General features: G+C 38.9%; 1 protein-coding gene across 1 annotated transcript in view; it reads right to left on the minus strand.

The window, feature by feature from the left end:
- Nucleotides 1–10,173, minus strand: part of gabra4 (gamma-aminobutyric acid type A receptor subunit alpha4) — a 42,602-nt gene extending 32,429 nt beyond the window's left edge. The window contains exons 1-3 of the mRNA XM_016485555.1: nt 10,053–10,173; nt 9,760–9,878; nt 285–352 (exon numbers count right to left, since the gene is read on the minus strand). Of these exons, the coding sequence (XP_016341041.1) occupies nt 285–352; nt 9,760–9,878; nt 10,053–10,138 (273 nt within the window). The 5' untranslated portion in view covers nt 10,139–10,173. The remainder of the gene's footprint in view (nt 1–284; nt 353–9,759; nt 9,879–10,052) is intronic.
- Nucleotides 10,174–13,026: the final 2,853 nt, after the last annotated feature.

Here is a 13,026-nt window from a genome sequence, read left to right on the forward strand (position 1 = left end):
TGCTGAACCTCATATTCTTCTCAGGGGAAAATACCTGCTGAAATGGTTGACTCAATCACAAATGTTTTTTTGAATCTCTGCCACACAGTACTTGATTCACTCTGACTAAGCAGATAACTGCACCTTGCACTGATCTAAATGGCAAGCTGCCTGAATTATTTATTTTAATCATATCTCAGCAGATGGATATGACACCTTATATAACAGCTGCTTGTGCACACATACATGTACACACACAAATCCAACCTGTTCACACATAATCATAAACATCTCAGAGCACTCACCATCTCCACGTCGGAAACTGGGCCGAAACTTGTGACGTAAATATCGGTCTTCACTTCCGTCACTGGACCTGGTGGGACACAGGAATCAGAATCACATTAAACCTCTTATGACTAGAAATGCACAAAACTGATGTGATCTATAAATGTGACCCAAACCAGGTATTACGAATGCACAGGATTGCTTTTGCTTTTTTTGCTGTCAAAGTCAACATGAACCCACATTCTCGACTCATTTGACTTCTATAATGAGAAATAATGCTGGACAGGACTTGATTTGATCAATCAAGAATTTATTTGATGGTATAAAGTGTGTGTTTCAAATCAGAATCAGAGCTAAATGTTAGTCACAGCAGAGTGGAAAATCTGTAATTATTTGCTAATATTGCATAACCTTTATGACAATGTTAAGCATCATTAGATAACAACTCTTAAGATTTTAGAAAGGCGCATTACATACAGTATTACGGTAGTCTAAAACAACACCTAAACAGCAATTTGGCTAAAAGGAATAGTTCACCCAAAGGTGAAAATCTGTTGAAAATGCACCCTCTGGCCATCCAAGATGTTTGTTACTTCAGAACAGGTTTGGAGAAATGTAGCATTACATCACTTGCTCACCAATGTATCCTCTGCAGTGAATGGGTGCCATCAGAATCCAAGTTTAAACAGCTGATAAAAACTTTGATGATGACTTTATCACTGAATAAAGCAATATGGATAGAGGACTCATATTTTATCCAGAAGCAACAGTTTGAAGTTAAGAACATTGTAAAGATGGGTTTGTTTCCTACAAACACGCAGCTTTTCGCTTCAACAGACGTTTATAGATGGAGTCGTGTGGATTATTTGTGCATTCTAAAAAATGCTGCGTTGTTTCAACCCAACTTTGGGTCAACTATGGACTAATCCAGCTGTTGGGTTAAATTTTTAAATTACATTTTTAACCCAAAAGTAGGTTTAGTCCATATTTGACCCAAAGTTGGGTTGAAACAACGCAGCATTTTTAGAGTGTAGATTATTGTGATGTTTTTATCAGCTGTTTGGACTCTCATTCTGAAGGCACCCATTCAGTGCAAAGGATCCATTCATGTGCAAGTGATGTAATGCTACATTTCTCCAAATTATGAAGAAACAAACTCATGTACATCTTGGATGTGACATCAGCCAAAAGGAAAGTCAATTATGAGGCAGATTATGCAGATTTTTTCTTAAAAATGTACACTGTCAAGTACTACACAATATGGCGTAGTGTGTATGATGTGTATTAGGAAAGGAAGAGTCCGTTTGGATTTCACTTTTCCCAGTTTTCTCTGACTGAAACAATTTCTCCTTTATTTATCTACTTTTACCAAATTCTTGTGGAGAGAAAAATAAAATGATAAATAAATAAACAATGTGGCGAGTATCCCGAGTCCAGATTAGCGTCGCCCTGGAAACGCCGCTGCCACACTGATCACCGACGCACAACACCTGTGCGCGATGAGTGGCGCACCTGGAGCTCGTTCCCGCTGGCCTTAAAAGCCAGGAGAAGAGACACCAGCGGGAAGGCACCCCGGAGCTCCAGGCGACATTAATGCTTGTTTCTCCTTGTTCACAGACTCCGAAGGCACCCTGGGAGAGGGATCTGCACCACGGCACTTCACCCCACGAGCACCACGCTGAGACGGGCACCGAGCACCATTCATCAGAGCACGTGTGATCAGTGTGTGGGCAAATAAATCACCCTCCGGGGCTCCCCGACTTTGCGGATGAGCCAATGCCCACGGAACCCCCGTACCGCCCGGAATGGGCCACGGTGACCCCGTCGGGGATCACCCAGCCCAAGGCCGGTATACCTAGCGACGGACAGCGAGAGGGAGGGTGAGTGTCAGCCCGCTAATCTACCGTCTGTCTACCTTGATGTGTTTTCGTGTGTGGGCAAATAAATCACCCTCCGGGGCTCTTTCGACCTGTACCGAGTCTGTTTTCTCATTCCCCCCGCGACAACAAATAAAGACCAAAAGTGTAACTGAAAACAGACTAAGGCTCTCAAAGCTCTAAATCACATGATTAATCACTGAACCGTCTCATTGGCTGAACTTGTGAGGTTTGAACTCCTAATGTTCTAGAGCTTCTCTGATAGATGCTTGAGTAAATCACTTGAGAGAGAAGTGCCTTCAGTCAAACACAAGAAAATGGATTATCTGTCATTAAACAGACACTCTGAGCATCTCTCACAGTTGACAACCATGAATTCTACAGAAATATGAAAGACAGGAACAATCTCACTCAGTCCACTGCACACAAAAAATAAAAAAGAGATCTTTTAAATATATCAAATGTTTCTCCAACACAAATGAGATCAAACTGAAAGTAAATGGAGGTTTCTTAGGTCTCCTGCTTTCAGATGATGCATCTGGTCAAGAGAATCCTTTTGAGATTCAAAAGAGATCTCATTAGTGCCCCAAACTGCACAGATTTGACCAAAAGACCAAAGTATGCAATCACAAGTCAAAGGTCTCAATATGAAACATTTCTCATCAAATTCTTTGAATACCAAGCTGCTTTTCACATTCACTTTATCTATACTCTTACTGCAGGACAATTATCTGATTTGTTTCTATTGAAACACAAAAGGAAGATTTTCAAACAGCTTTTTTTTTTTCAATACAACAACAGTTCATGCAATGTAATTATTATTATTATTATCATTATTTCAGAGTTGTAAATAAAACAACGTTTATTGGAGTACATTTTACAAGGAAATACAATTTCAGTCTTTCTACTTCAAAATTTCACATTTGATGCAGTTACTTGCTGTTTCTTTGTAATTATTTGCAAAATTTAGCAATTTCTGAGAATTGTGAGAAATATTTGTGAAAATTGTTTCAAAGTAAATCCTACACCTTTTTTTTCAGTAGCGACAGTAGTGATTAGTCAAGTAAAAAAAAAACCCTTTTAAGTATCATAAAATAGTCCATATGACTCATGCTCTATGTTCCAAGTCATCTGAAGCCATAAGGCAGCTTGTATGAGAAACAGAAACTCAAAATTTTAGCTTGTCATTTACAAACAAATCTTTCTCTTGACCAACGGATTTCGGAGGACTTGGAATATAGTGGACAATTCGTATGGATTACTTTTACGGTGCTTTTTTTTTGTCACATGCACCATTGATCAAATTTGCTATTTTTATGTTCCACAGAAATGATAACAGGTTTGCAACAACATTAGAGTGAATTTTTACTTTTGGGTGAACAATTACATAATACAGTATATTTTGACAAGTGTATTTCTTCAAACCCAAGTCCTCATGGTGCAACAATCAGACGACAACAACGAGGCCAGTGGTAAGAGACGCGCCCGAGCCCTGATATCTATCATCTCTGAAGCACTGCATTCTTTGGCAAGGGCAACTCATGCTATCCTACTAGAACTGTGAACCCACACCATCTAGCTGAGAGCTGATCAAGCCCCTCCAGCCTGATCCAGCTCCGCTCGAGAGCTCTTGTCATGTGAAGGTGGGTGTGCTGCTCTGTTTGGAGAGATGTGCTCTCTGCCTCTTCACTAAAGTTGCATAAAAAACCAGAGCTTCATTCCCAGAGCTCCAATCACATCCTGGCATTACGCATAGAGAACCACAGTCTTTGACTTGATTATTTATTTCTTGGGTAAAAAAATTAAATGAGGGAAAGGGAAGAGTGGAAACTGACGTGTGCAGCAAGTCTTGATGTTTTTCTTTAGTAACTTTCATCAATAAGTCATTAATCAATATTATGTAATGATTAATACATCACTAGCTCATGTTTCTAGGCTGAAAATATTTAATTCCATTTCTAACAATTTGCATGCACACTAACTAATGATCTCTAAAGCATCATATAATCTAGTAATGCTTTTTCATGCTATTAATGAAGATGTAAAGTGTTACATTTTACACGCGAAGTTTAATATCCAGATATTTTTGGCTATTTTTAAAAATTCAAGCACACTCTAAGGGGTTAATACTGAAGTTTCAAGCACAATGACCACAGTCAAATCTTTCATGCTATTGTACTCAAGAATAGAGCAACAATAAAATTGTTCGCTCATGACCAGCAATTATATAGCAGCGAATCATTTGGCTTCGCAAAACAGGTTAAAACGCTGGTGCGCGCTGTTTAAAGATAGGAGAGTGTGGGGAAAGTGAGCGGTTTACGCAAACAAAGCGAACATCTCTTCCTACTTAAAATGTGTGCATTAAGCGGCTTTCTCGGCGCGATTACATAACTAAACTCGCTTAAACAACCAAACGGGACCGATCTAACAGATACATGAGAGCAGAGAAAGAAAGTGGGCAGCAAAAGGACATTTGGAGTTGGCTTACACCTCCATCTCCCCTCAGAGGACACCAACCCTCACCAAACAAACAACACTTGGTAAACAGCATGCGACCTGCGTAAAAACACAACATTTGGAGAGCTCGCTTTGCGCGAGAAGCTTTAAAAGTAACGTGAGCTTTTTTTGGCCAAATTATTGTAAAGATTTTGGCACGTACCCCCAAATCCAGGTCGGAGCCTGTTGTCGTATCCATCCAGAAGTCGGTCCAGAATGCGTGTGAAATTTTCCGGGTATAATTTCTCATCCTTTCTGATCTGTCCAGATATTCTCTTTATGCTAAAAACAACACATAGCAAACTGAAGCATTTTAACATTGTGCACACATGAAATAAAAGCCTATCTTTCGTATCAATCAACAGCACAAACAGTTCAAAGACGCCTGGGTTTGTCGTTTGTAACCTCGATGCGTAAAGATGCCATGCGTAACGCTCACATCCAGTTGGAACTCACCAAGCCGCCACACATATAAAGTAGAGGAGAGTGGAAATAGAAGTGGGGTACATCGCAGTCACCATCTCCTTCTTGGCAGAAACCATGTTTACATGCCATTCTTTAAGCCTTCTTCACATTTCCCTTCGCCAGACGTCCCGAGGAAAGATCGAGGAAACGTGCGGCAGCGCGCAAGACGCGCTTCACCATCACCATCACCCAAATCCAGAACTCGCTCTGCGCCCGATGGATCGCCTACACCCAAACCCCAATCTCAGTGGTTAAGAGAAGCATATGGTGAAGCATCCTGTGAAATCGTGCGTCTCGCTGTGAGGAGGTTAGAGGAGAGAGAGGAGGACGCGCTGGGTTCCTACACACTTGCCTCAGTGCCAAAACTGGGACGTGCGTCCGACGCGTAACGCACTCACGAGCGCATTTAAGAGAAGTCTGCCTGCGAACGTTTATGCAAGATCACTTTGGTGATGTAGTGGCGGCATTGCGCATGAACTCACTTTACGCAGCAATTCTCATGTCCGATCTTGCCCGTGGTAAACTTTGACTTTGGGGGACGGTTGTTAATTGATCTTGGCAACTAAAAGGTGCAAATTTGAATTCTGGTGTTCTTGGATTATAATTAAACCCGCTTGCATTACAAGATTAACAGGAATTCTGGCGTTCTTGGATTATAATTAAACCCGCTTGCATTACAAGATTAACAGCTCCTGCTCTCTGGAAAAAGATCAAACTTATCCAGGCTTGCAAATATTACAGCATATTGAAATGGGTCAGTGTTTGTCGCAACGTTACACACATGCTCGCGCACAATCCGAGGTACAGTCACACTGTACAGGAAGTAGGACAAACCACACGCAGCTCCTGTACACCTGGGACGGGACAAAGTCTTCGATGTAGTATGCGTGCGTGTGTGTGCGTGCGTGCTGTCCTGCGAAAAACATTCTTGGTTTCCATCCTGGTCCCACACTCAATGGTAACCGTGAAAAGAAAAGCTAATTAACTCTTGTCCAATTGTTTTTTTATAGCAATCATACCCAGCGATCCTAATCAGCACAAGCTGACATACACACTGCACATGCATAATAACTCCAGTCTGTCACCTCACAGACTATATAAAGCATCAGATTCGAACTGATCCAGGATCAGCTGCTGTGCCGTATTTAGTTGGCTATAAAAAGCAAAATCTTATCTTCAATCAGCACTCTTGCTCTGGTTTATAGCGTATGATCTGTGGGCAGCTGGTGGCGTATTCACAGGCCTTATTCATAGGTTGTTCGCATGCGAGAAAAGCATATAATAAACATAATGAGCTAGAGGTGGCACTCTAGTGTAACATCAAATTATGAATATGTGGTAAAATAATGAAGACTAAAGAATTCAATTAGCCCTCCATGTGTTTGTGGGTAAAGAAACCAGCTAGGAGTTTGCAATTAAAATGGTCATCTTTATTATTAATTAGAGAGAGATGTTTAAATTCGCTACACTTTATAGTTTCATGTCATAATGTTTTATTTTTTTTTCTTTTTCTTTTTCTTTTTTTTTCTACAGTAATTATGATTTGAAGAGAATGAGACTTTGGAGTCTTGTCCTAATTTTGATTTAAAATAAGGCAGCACAACCTATTCTCTTCTCTTCAGCATGAAGCAGTGTCTGCACACAACAGAAAATCAAACAGTGAAATCGGCCAAAGAACTTCTAATTAACTGCAATTGTTGCATTGTTCATCAGTGCACATTGTTCTGAAGGTATTATAAATGTTTTTATAATCTTTCATTAAAACATAAAAGCTTTCTCCACTTTTAAAATGATTTTTCTGTTCTGCTGATGTAACCAAGGCAACTTTATAGTTTCATGTCATAATGTTTTATTTTTTTTTCTTTTTCTTTTTCTTTTTTTTTTCTACAGTAATTATGATTTGAAGAGAATGAGACTTTGGAGTCTTGTCCTAATTTTGATTTAAAATAAGGCAGCACAACCTATTCTCTTCTCTTCAGCATGAAGCAGTGTCTGCACACAACAGAAAATCAAACAGTGAAATCGGCCAAAGAACTTCTAATTAACTGCAATTGTTGCATTGTTCATCAGTGCACATTGTTCTGAAGGTATTATAAATGTTTTTATAATCTTTCATTAAAACATAAAAGCTTTCTCCACTTTTAAAATGATTTTTCTGTTCTGCTGATGTAACCAAGGCTGCATGTATAAGGGAAAATAATATTAATAATATTATTAAAATCCAATAAAAAAAAATAAAAAAAACATTGGATGAAATCAAGTCCTAATTTTCTACATTACGGAGCTTAAATTATAATGTATAACATTTAAATGTGAATAAAATTGGTCAACAAATGACAGAGAGTATTCTGGAAACCTGTTTGAAAACAAAAATTTTTTTATGCAATTCCGTTAGGTGCAACTAGATGGACAGAAATTACACACTTCACCTTCAAAAATAAAGCTAACGTGCATAATTGTGTTGAAATAGGATCAGACATGTTATAGGCTACCTTTGCTGAAGACCTAGCCATTTAAGTCAGTTCATCAAACTGCCCACCTGCACTGTAAAATCTTGTTGAGCACACCTCAAGTATTCTCAGCCACCTGGTAATTGACATTAATGTGATTTGAACTGATTTGGTAAGAATGTATCTGCTAGTACATACAACTTGACTAGTTTAAAGGGGTGGTTTATTATGATTTCAAATTTTTTTTAACTTTAGTTAGTGTGTAATGTTGCTGTTAGAGCATAAACAACCGTTTTGATGAGAACGGAAACAGCGGTGTAGAATTAAGGTAAAATATGTGCAGGCTCTAATTTTTAAAGTTACGTTACATGCTGTTCACACGTTGGCAATAAAAAGTGATTAATACTTGAAAATTCTTTCATAAATCCCCTTTAAAATTTTAATTTTGCCCATAGAAACAAGAAGCTAACTGAACCCTCTGGTATTGTTCATTTGGGAGTCACACATGTTGTCGCTGTCAAAAGGGACCGGACACCTGAAATGTAGATTTTTTTTATTTTCAGTGAGATCAATGTAATATATTTTTGTTCGATAATTATAAATAAAAAAAAAATATTTTTTATTTTGTATTTTGAGAGAATTTCATAATACTATTTAATATTCATGCAATTATTTTGATCGATTTTTCCCAATGAAAATAATACAAACATTTTTTTCCTAATATTTTTCGATTACTTTTCAATTATGGCTGTATTTCATGTTAAAATAGAGACAATGCCTTTAAAATCCAACTTTTGAAGGCAGATTAGTTCCATCTGGTGGGAGTAAAAAAAGAAAAACAATGCCATGGTTTAGCCACTAGATTCCTATAGAGCTCTATATAAAAGGCTTATACATTATCTAGTTGATTTTAGACGCAAATACTTTTCTTTTTTTTTTAAGTTGTGGATTTATATTTATATTTAGACATTCTCAAAGACAACTTTTTGTAAAGGTTTAGATTCCCCTTCAGGAACTCGAGCTGCGTCGAAATGCGACGGGAATGCCTCCAGCGTGACCACGCTCTGAATCACATGTGTAATCAGTCCAATGGATGGGCGAGACGTCACGGGCGGGGTGACGTAGCGACCAGGAAGCATAAAAGCACGTGCGGTGAAACCGGCGTCAGCTTTCTGTAATTCAGCAAGCGTTCTTTGTGTGTCAGTCTTATTTGGTGTTGTCTGTCCATTATCACTCTTTATTTTACCAATACGAGTGTAGACAAACATACGGCGAGAGCCGGCAGCATCTCAGGCTGTGTGTTCTTCCCTGCTCGTGCTACATTTCGGGTGGGGATACACACAGTTTGTGTCTGCCGGCCCACTCCCGGGTGTCCATCCTCCTCCAGAACCTCCTCCCAAATTCCTACCCGCCCCTCCCCATGTAGTTTCGACAGCGCGAGGACACACCTTCCGGGAGGTGGCGTAATGTCAGGATTCTGGACTGTTCTGTGTCGTGTTTTGCCCCTGGTTCTGTTCCTGTTTTTCCTTATTTGGTCATGTTCCTGTCCTCGTTTTGTTTGATTATGTTCCATTGTTGTCACCTGTGTTCCCCTGATTGCCCTGTGTTTATAAGTCCTAGTCTGTGCAGTTAGTGTTTGTCGGGTCTACCAGTGATTTACGTGTGTCTACCTCCTGTTTCCTATGTTGGATTTACCCCCTTTGTTGGATTAATAAAGACTCTTTCAATTATCCACGGCTCCGTGTTCTTTCCGGTAGCGTAACGTGACAACATGTAACAAGGACACTGAAAAATAAAGTGTTACCTAAAGTATTGTATTATGCAATTACACACTTTATTGGTTTATAAACAATTTCATAAGCAATTATGTGATTGACCAGTCACAATCAAGCATTTAAGCTTAAAATATGCATTAAGCGGCTTTCTCGGCGCGATTACATAACCAAACTCGCTTAAACAAAAGGCACCGATCTAACAGATACATGGACAGCAGAGAAAGAAAGTGGGCAGCAAAAGGACATTTGGAGTTGGCTTACACCTCCATCTCCCCTCAGAGGACACCAACCCTCACCAAACAAACAACACTTGGTAAACAGCATGCGACCTGCGTAAAAACACAACATTTGGAGAGCTCGCTTTGCGCGAGAAGCTTTAAAAGTAACGTGAGCTTTTTTTGGCCAAATTATTGTAAAGATTTTGGCACGTACCCCCAAATCCAGGTCGGAGTCTGTTGTCGTATCCATCCAGAAGTCGGTCCAGAATGCGTGTGAAATTTTCCGGGTATAATTTCTCATCCTTTCTGATCTGTCCAGATATTCTCTTTATGCTAAAAACAACACATAGCAAACTGAAGCATTTTAACATTGTGCACACATGAAATAAAAGCCTATCTTTCGTATCAATCAACAGCACAAACAGTTCAAAGACGCCTGGGTTTGTCGTTTGTAACCTCGATGCGTAAAGATGCCATGCGTAACGCTCACATCCAGTTGGAACTCACCAAGCCGCCACACACAGAAAGTAGAGGAGAGTGGAAATAGAAGTGGGGTACATCGCAGTCACCATCTCCTTCTTGGCAGAAACCATGTTTACATGCCATTCTTTAAGCCTTCTTCACATTTCCCTTCGCCAGACGTCCCGAGGAAAGATCGAGGAAACGTGCGGCAGCGCGCAAGACGCGCTTCACCATCACCATCACCCAAATCCAGAACTCGCTCTGCGCCCGATGGATCGCCTACACCCAAACCCCAATCTCAGTGGTTAAGAGAAGCATATGGTGAAGCATCCTGTGAAATCGTGCGTCTCGCTGTGAGGAGGTTAGAGGAGAGAGAGGAGGACGCGCTGGGTTCCTACACACTTGCCTCAGTGCCAAAACTGGGACGTGCGTCCGACGCGTAACGCACTCACGAGCGCATTTAAGAGAAGTCTGCCTGCGAACGTTTATGCAAGATCACTTTGGTGATGTAGTGGCGGCATTGCGCATGAACTCACTTTACGCAGCAATTCTCATGTCCGATCTTGCCCGTGGTAAACTTTGACTTTGGGGGACGGTTGTTAATTGATCTTGGCAACTAAAAGGTGCAAATTTGAATTCTGGTGTTCTTGGATTATAATTAAACCCGCTTGCATTACAAGATTAACAGCTCCTGCTCTCTGGAAAAAGATCAAACTTATCCAGGCTTGCAAATATTACAGCATATTGAAATGGGTCAGTGTTTGTCGCAACGTTACACACATGCTCGCGCACAATCCGAGGTACAGTCACACTGTACAGGAAGTAGGACAAACCACACGCAGCTCCTGTACACCTGGGACGGGACAAAGTCTTCGATGTAGTATGCGTGCGTGTTTGTGCGTGCGTGCTGTCCTGCGAAAAACATTCTTGGTTTCCATCCTGGTCCCACACTCAATGGTAACCGTGAAAAGAAAAGCTAATTAACTCTTGTCCAATTGTTTTTTTATAGCAATCATACCCAGCGATCCTAATCAGCACAAGCTGACATACACACTGCACATGCATAATAACTCCAGTCTGTCACCTCACAGACTATATAAAGCATCAGATTCGAACTGATCCAGGATCAGCTGCTGTGCCGTATTTAGTTGGCTATAAAAAGCAAAATCTTATCTTCAATCAGCACTCTTGCTCTGGTTTATAGCGTATGATCTGTGGGCAGCTGGTGGCGTATTCACAGGCCTTATTCATAGGTTGTTCGCATGCGAGAAAAGCATATAATAAACATAATGAGCTAGAGGTGGCACTCTAGTGTAACATCAAATTATGAATATGTGGTAAAATAATGAAGACTAAAGAATTCAATTAGCCCTCCATGTGTTTGTGGGTAAAGAAACCAGCTAGGAGTTTGCAATTAAAATGGTCATCTTTATTATTAATTAGAGAGAGATGTTTAAATTCGCTACACTTTATAGTTTCATGTCATAATGTTTTATTTTTTTTTCTTTTTCTTTTTCTTTTTTTTTCTACAGTAATTATGATTTGAAGAGAATGAGACTTTGGAGTCTTGTCCTAATTTTGATTTAAAATAAGGCAGCACAACCTATTCTCTTCTCTTCAGCATGAAGCAGTGTCTGCACACAACAGAAAATCAAACAGTGAAATCGGCCAAAGAACTTCTAATTAACTGCAATTGTTGCATTGTTCATCAGTGCACATTGTTCTGAAGGTATTATAAATGTTTTTATAATCTTTCATTAAAACATAAAAGCTTTCTCCACTTTTAAAATGATTTTTCTGTTCTGCTGATGTAACCAAGGCTGCATGTATAAGGGAAAATAATATTAATAATATTATTAAAATCCAATAAAAAAAAATAAAAAAAACATTGGATGAAATCAAGTCCTAATTTTCTACATTACGGAGCTTAAATTATAATGTATAACATTTAAATGTGAATAAAATTGGTCAACAAATGACAGAGAGTATTCTGGAAACCTGTTTGAAAACAAAAATTTTTTTATGCAATTCCGTTAGGTGCAACTAGATGGACAGAAATTACACACTTCACCTTCAAAAATAAAGCTAACGTGCATAATTGTGTTGAAATAGGATCAGACATGTTATAGGCTACCTTTGCTGAAGACCTAGCCATTTAAGTCAGTTCATCAAACTGCCCACCTGCACTGTAAAATCTTGTTGAGCACACCTCAAGTATTCTCAGCCACCTGGTAATTGACATTAATGTGATTTGAACTGATTTGGTAAGAATGTATCTGCTAGTACATACAACTTGACTAGTTTAAAGGGGTGGTTTATTATGATTTCAAATTTTTTTTAACTTTAGTTAGTGTGTAATGTTGCTGTTAGAGCATAAACAACCGTTTTGATGAGAACGGAAACAGCGGTGTAGAATTAAGGTAAAATATGTGCAGGCTCTAATTTTTAAAGTTACGTTACATGCTGTTCACACGTTGGCAATAAAAAGTGATTAATACTTGAAAATTCTTTCATAAATCCCCTTTAAAATTTTAATTTTGCCCATAGAAACAAGAAGCTAACTGAACCCTCTGGTATTGTTCATTTGGGAGTCACACATGTTGTCGCTGTCAAAAGGGACCGGACACCTGAAATGTAGATTTTTTTTATTTTCAGTGAGATCAATGTAATATATTTTTGTTCGATAATTATAAATAAAAAAAAAATATTTTTTATTTTGTATTTTGAGAGAATTTCATAATACTATTTAATATTCATGCAATTATTTTGATCGATTTTTCCCAATGAAAATAATACAAACATTTTTTTCCTAATATTTTTCTATTACTTTTCAATTATGGCTGTATTTCATGTTAAAATAGAGACAATGCCTTTAAAATCCAACTTTTGAAGGCAGATTAGTTCCATCTGGTGGGAGTAAAAAAAGAAAAACAATGCCATGGTTTAGCCACTAGATTCCTATAGAGCTCTATATAAAAGGCTTATACATTATCTAGTTGATTTTAGACGCAAATACTTT

Source organism: Sinocyclocheilus anshuiensis, unplaced genomic scaffold, assembly GCF_001515605.1.
Source record: "Sinocyclocheilus anshuiensis isolate Anshui unplaced genomic scaffold, SAMN03320099.WGS_v1.1 scaffold189, whole genome shotgun sequence".
NCBI lineage: Eukaryota > Metazoa > Chordata > Actinopteri > Cypriniformes > Cyprinidae > Sinocyclocheilus > Sinocyclocheilus anshuiensis.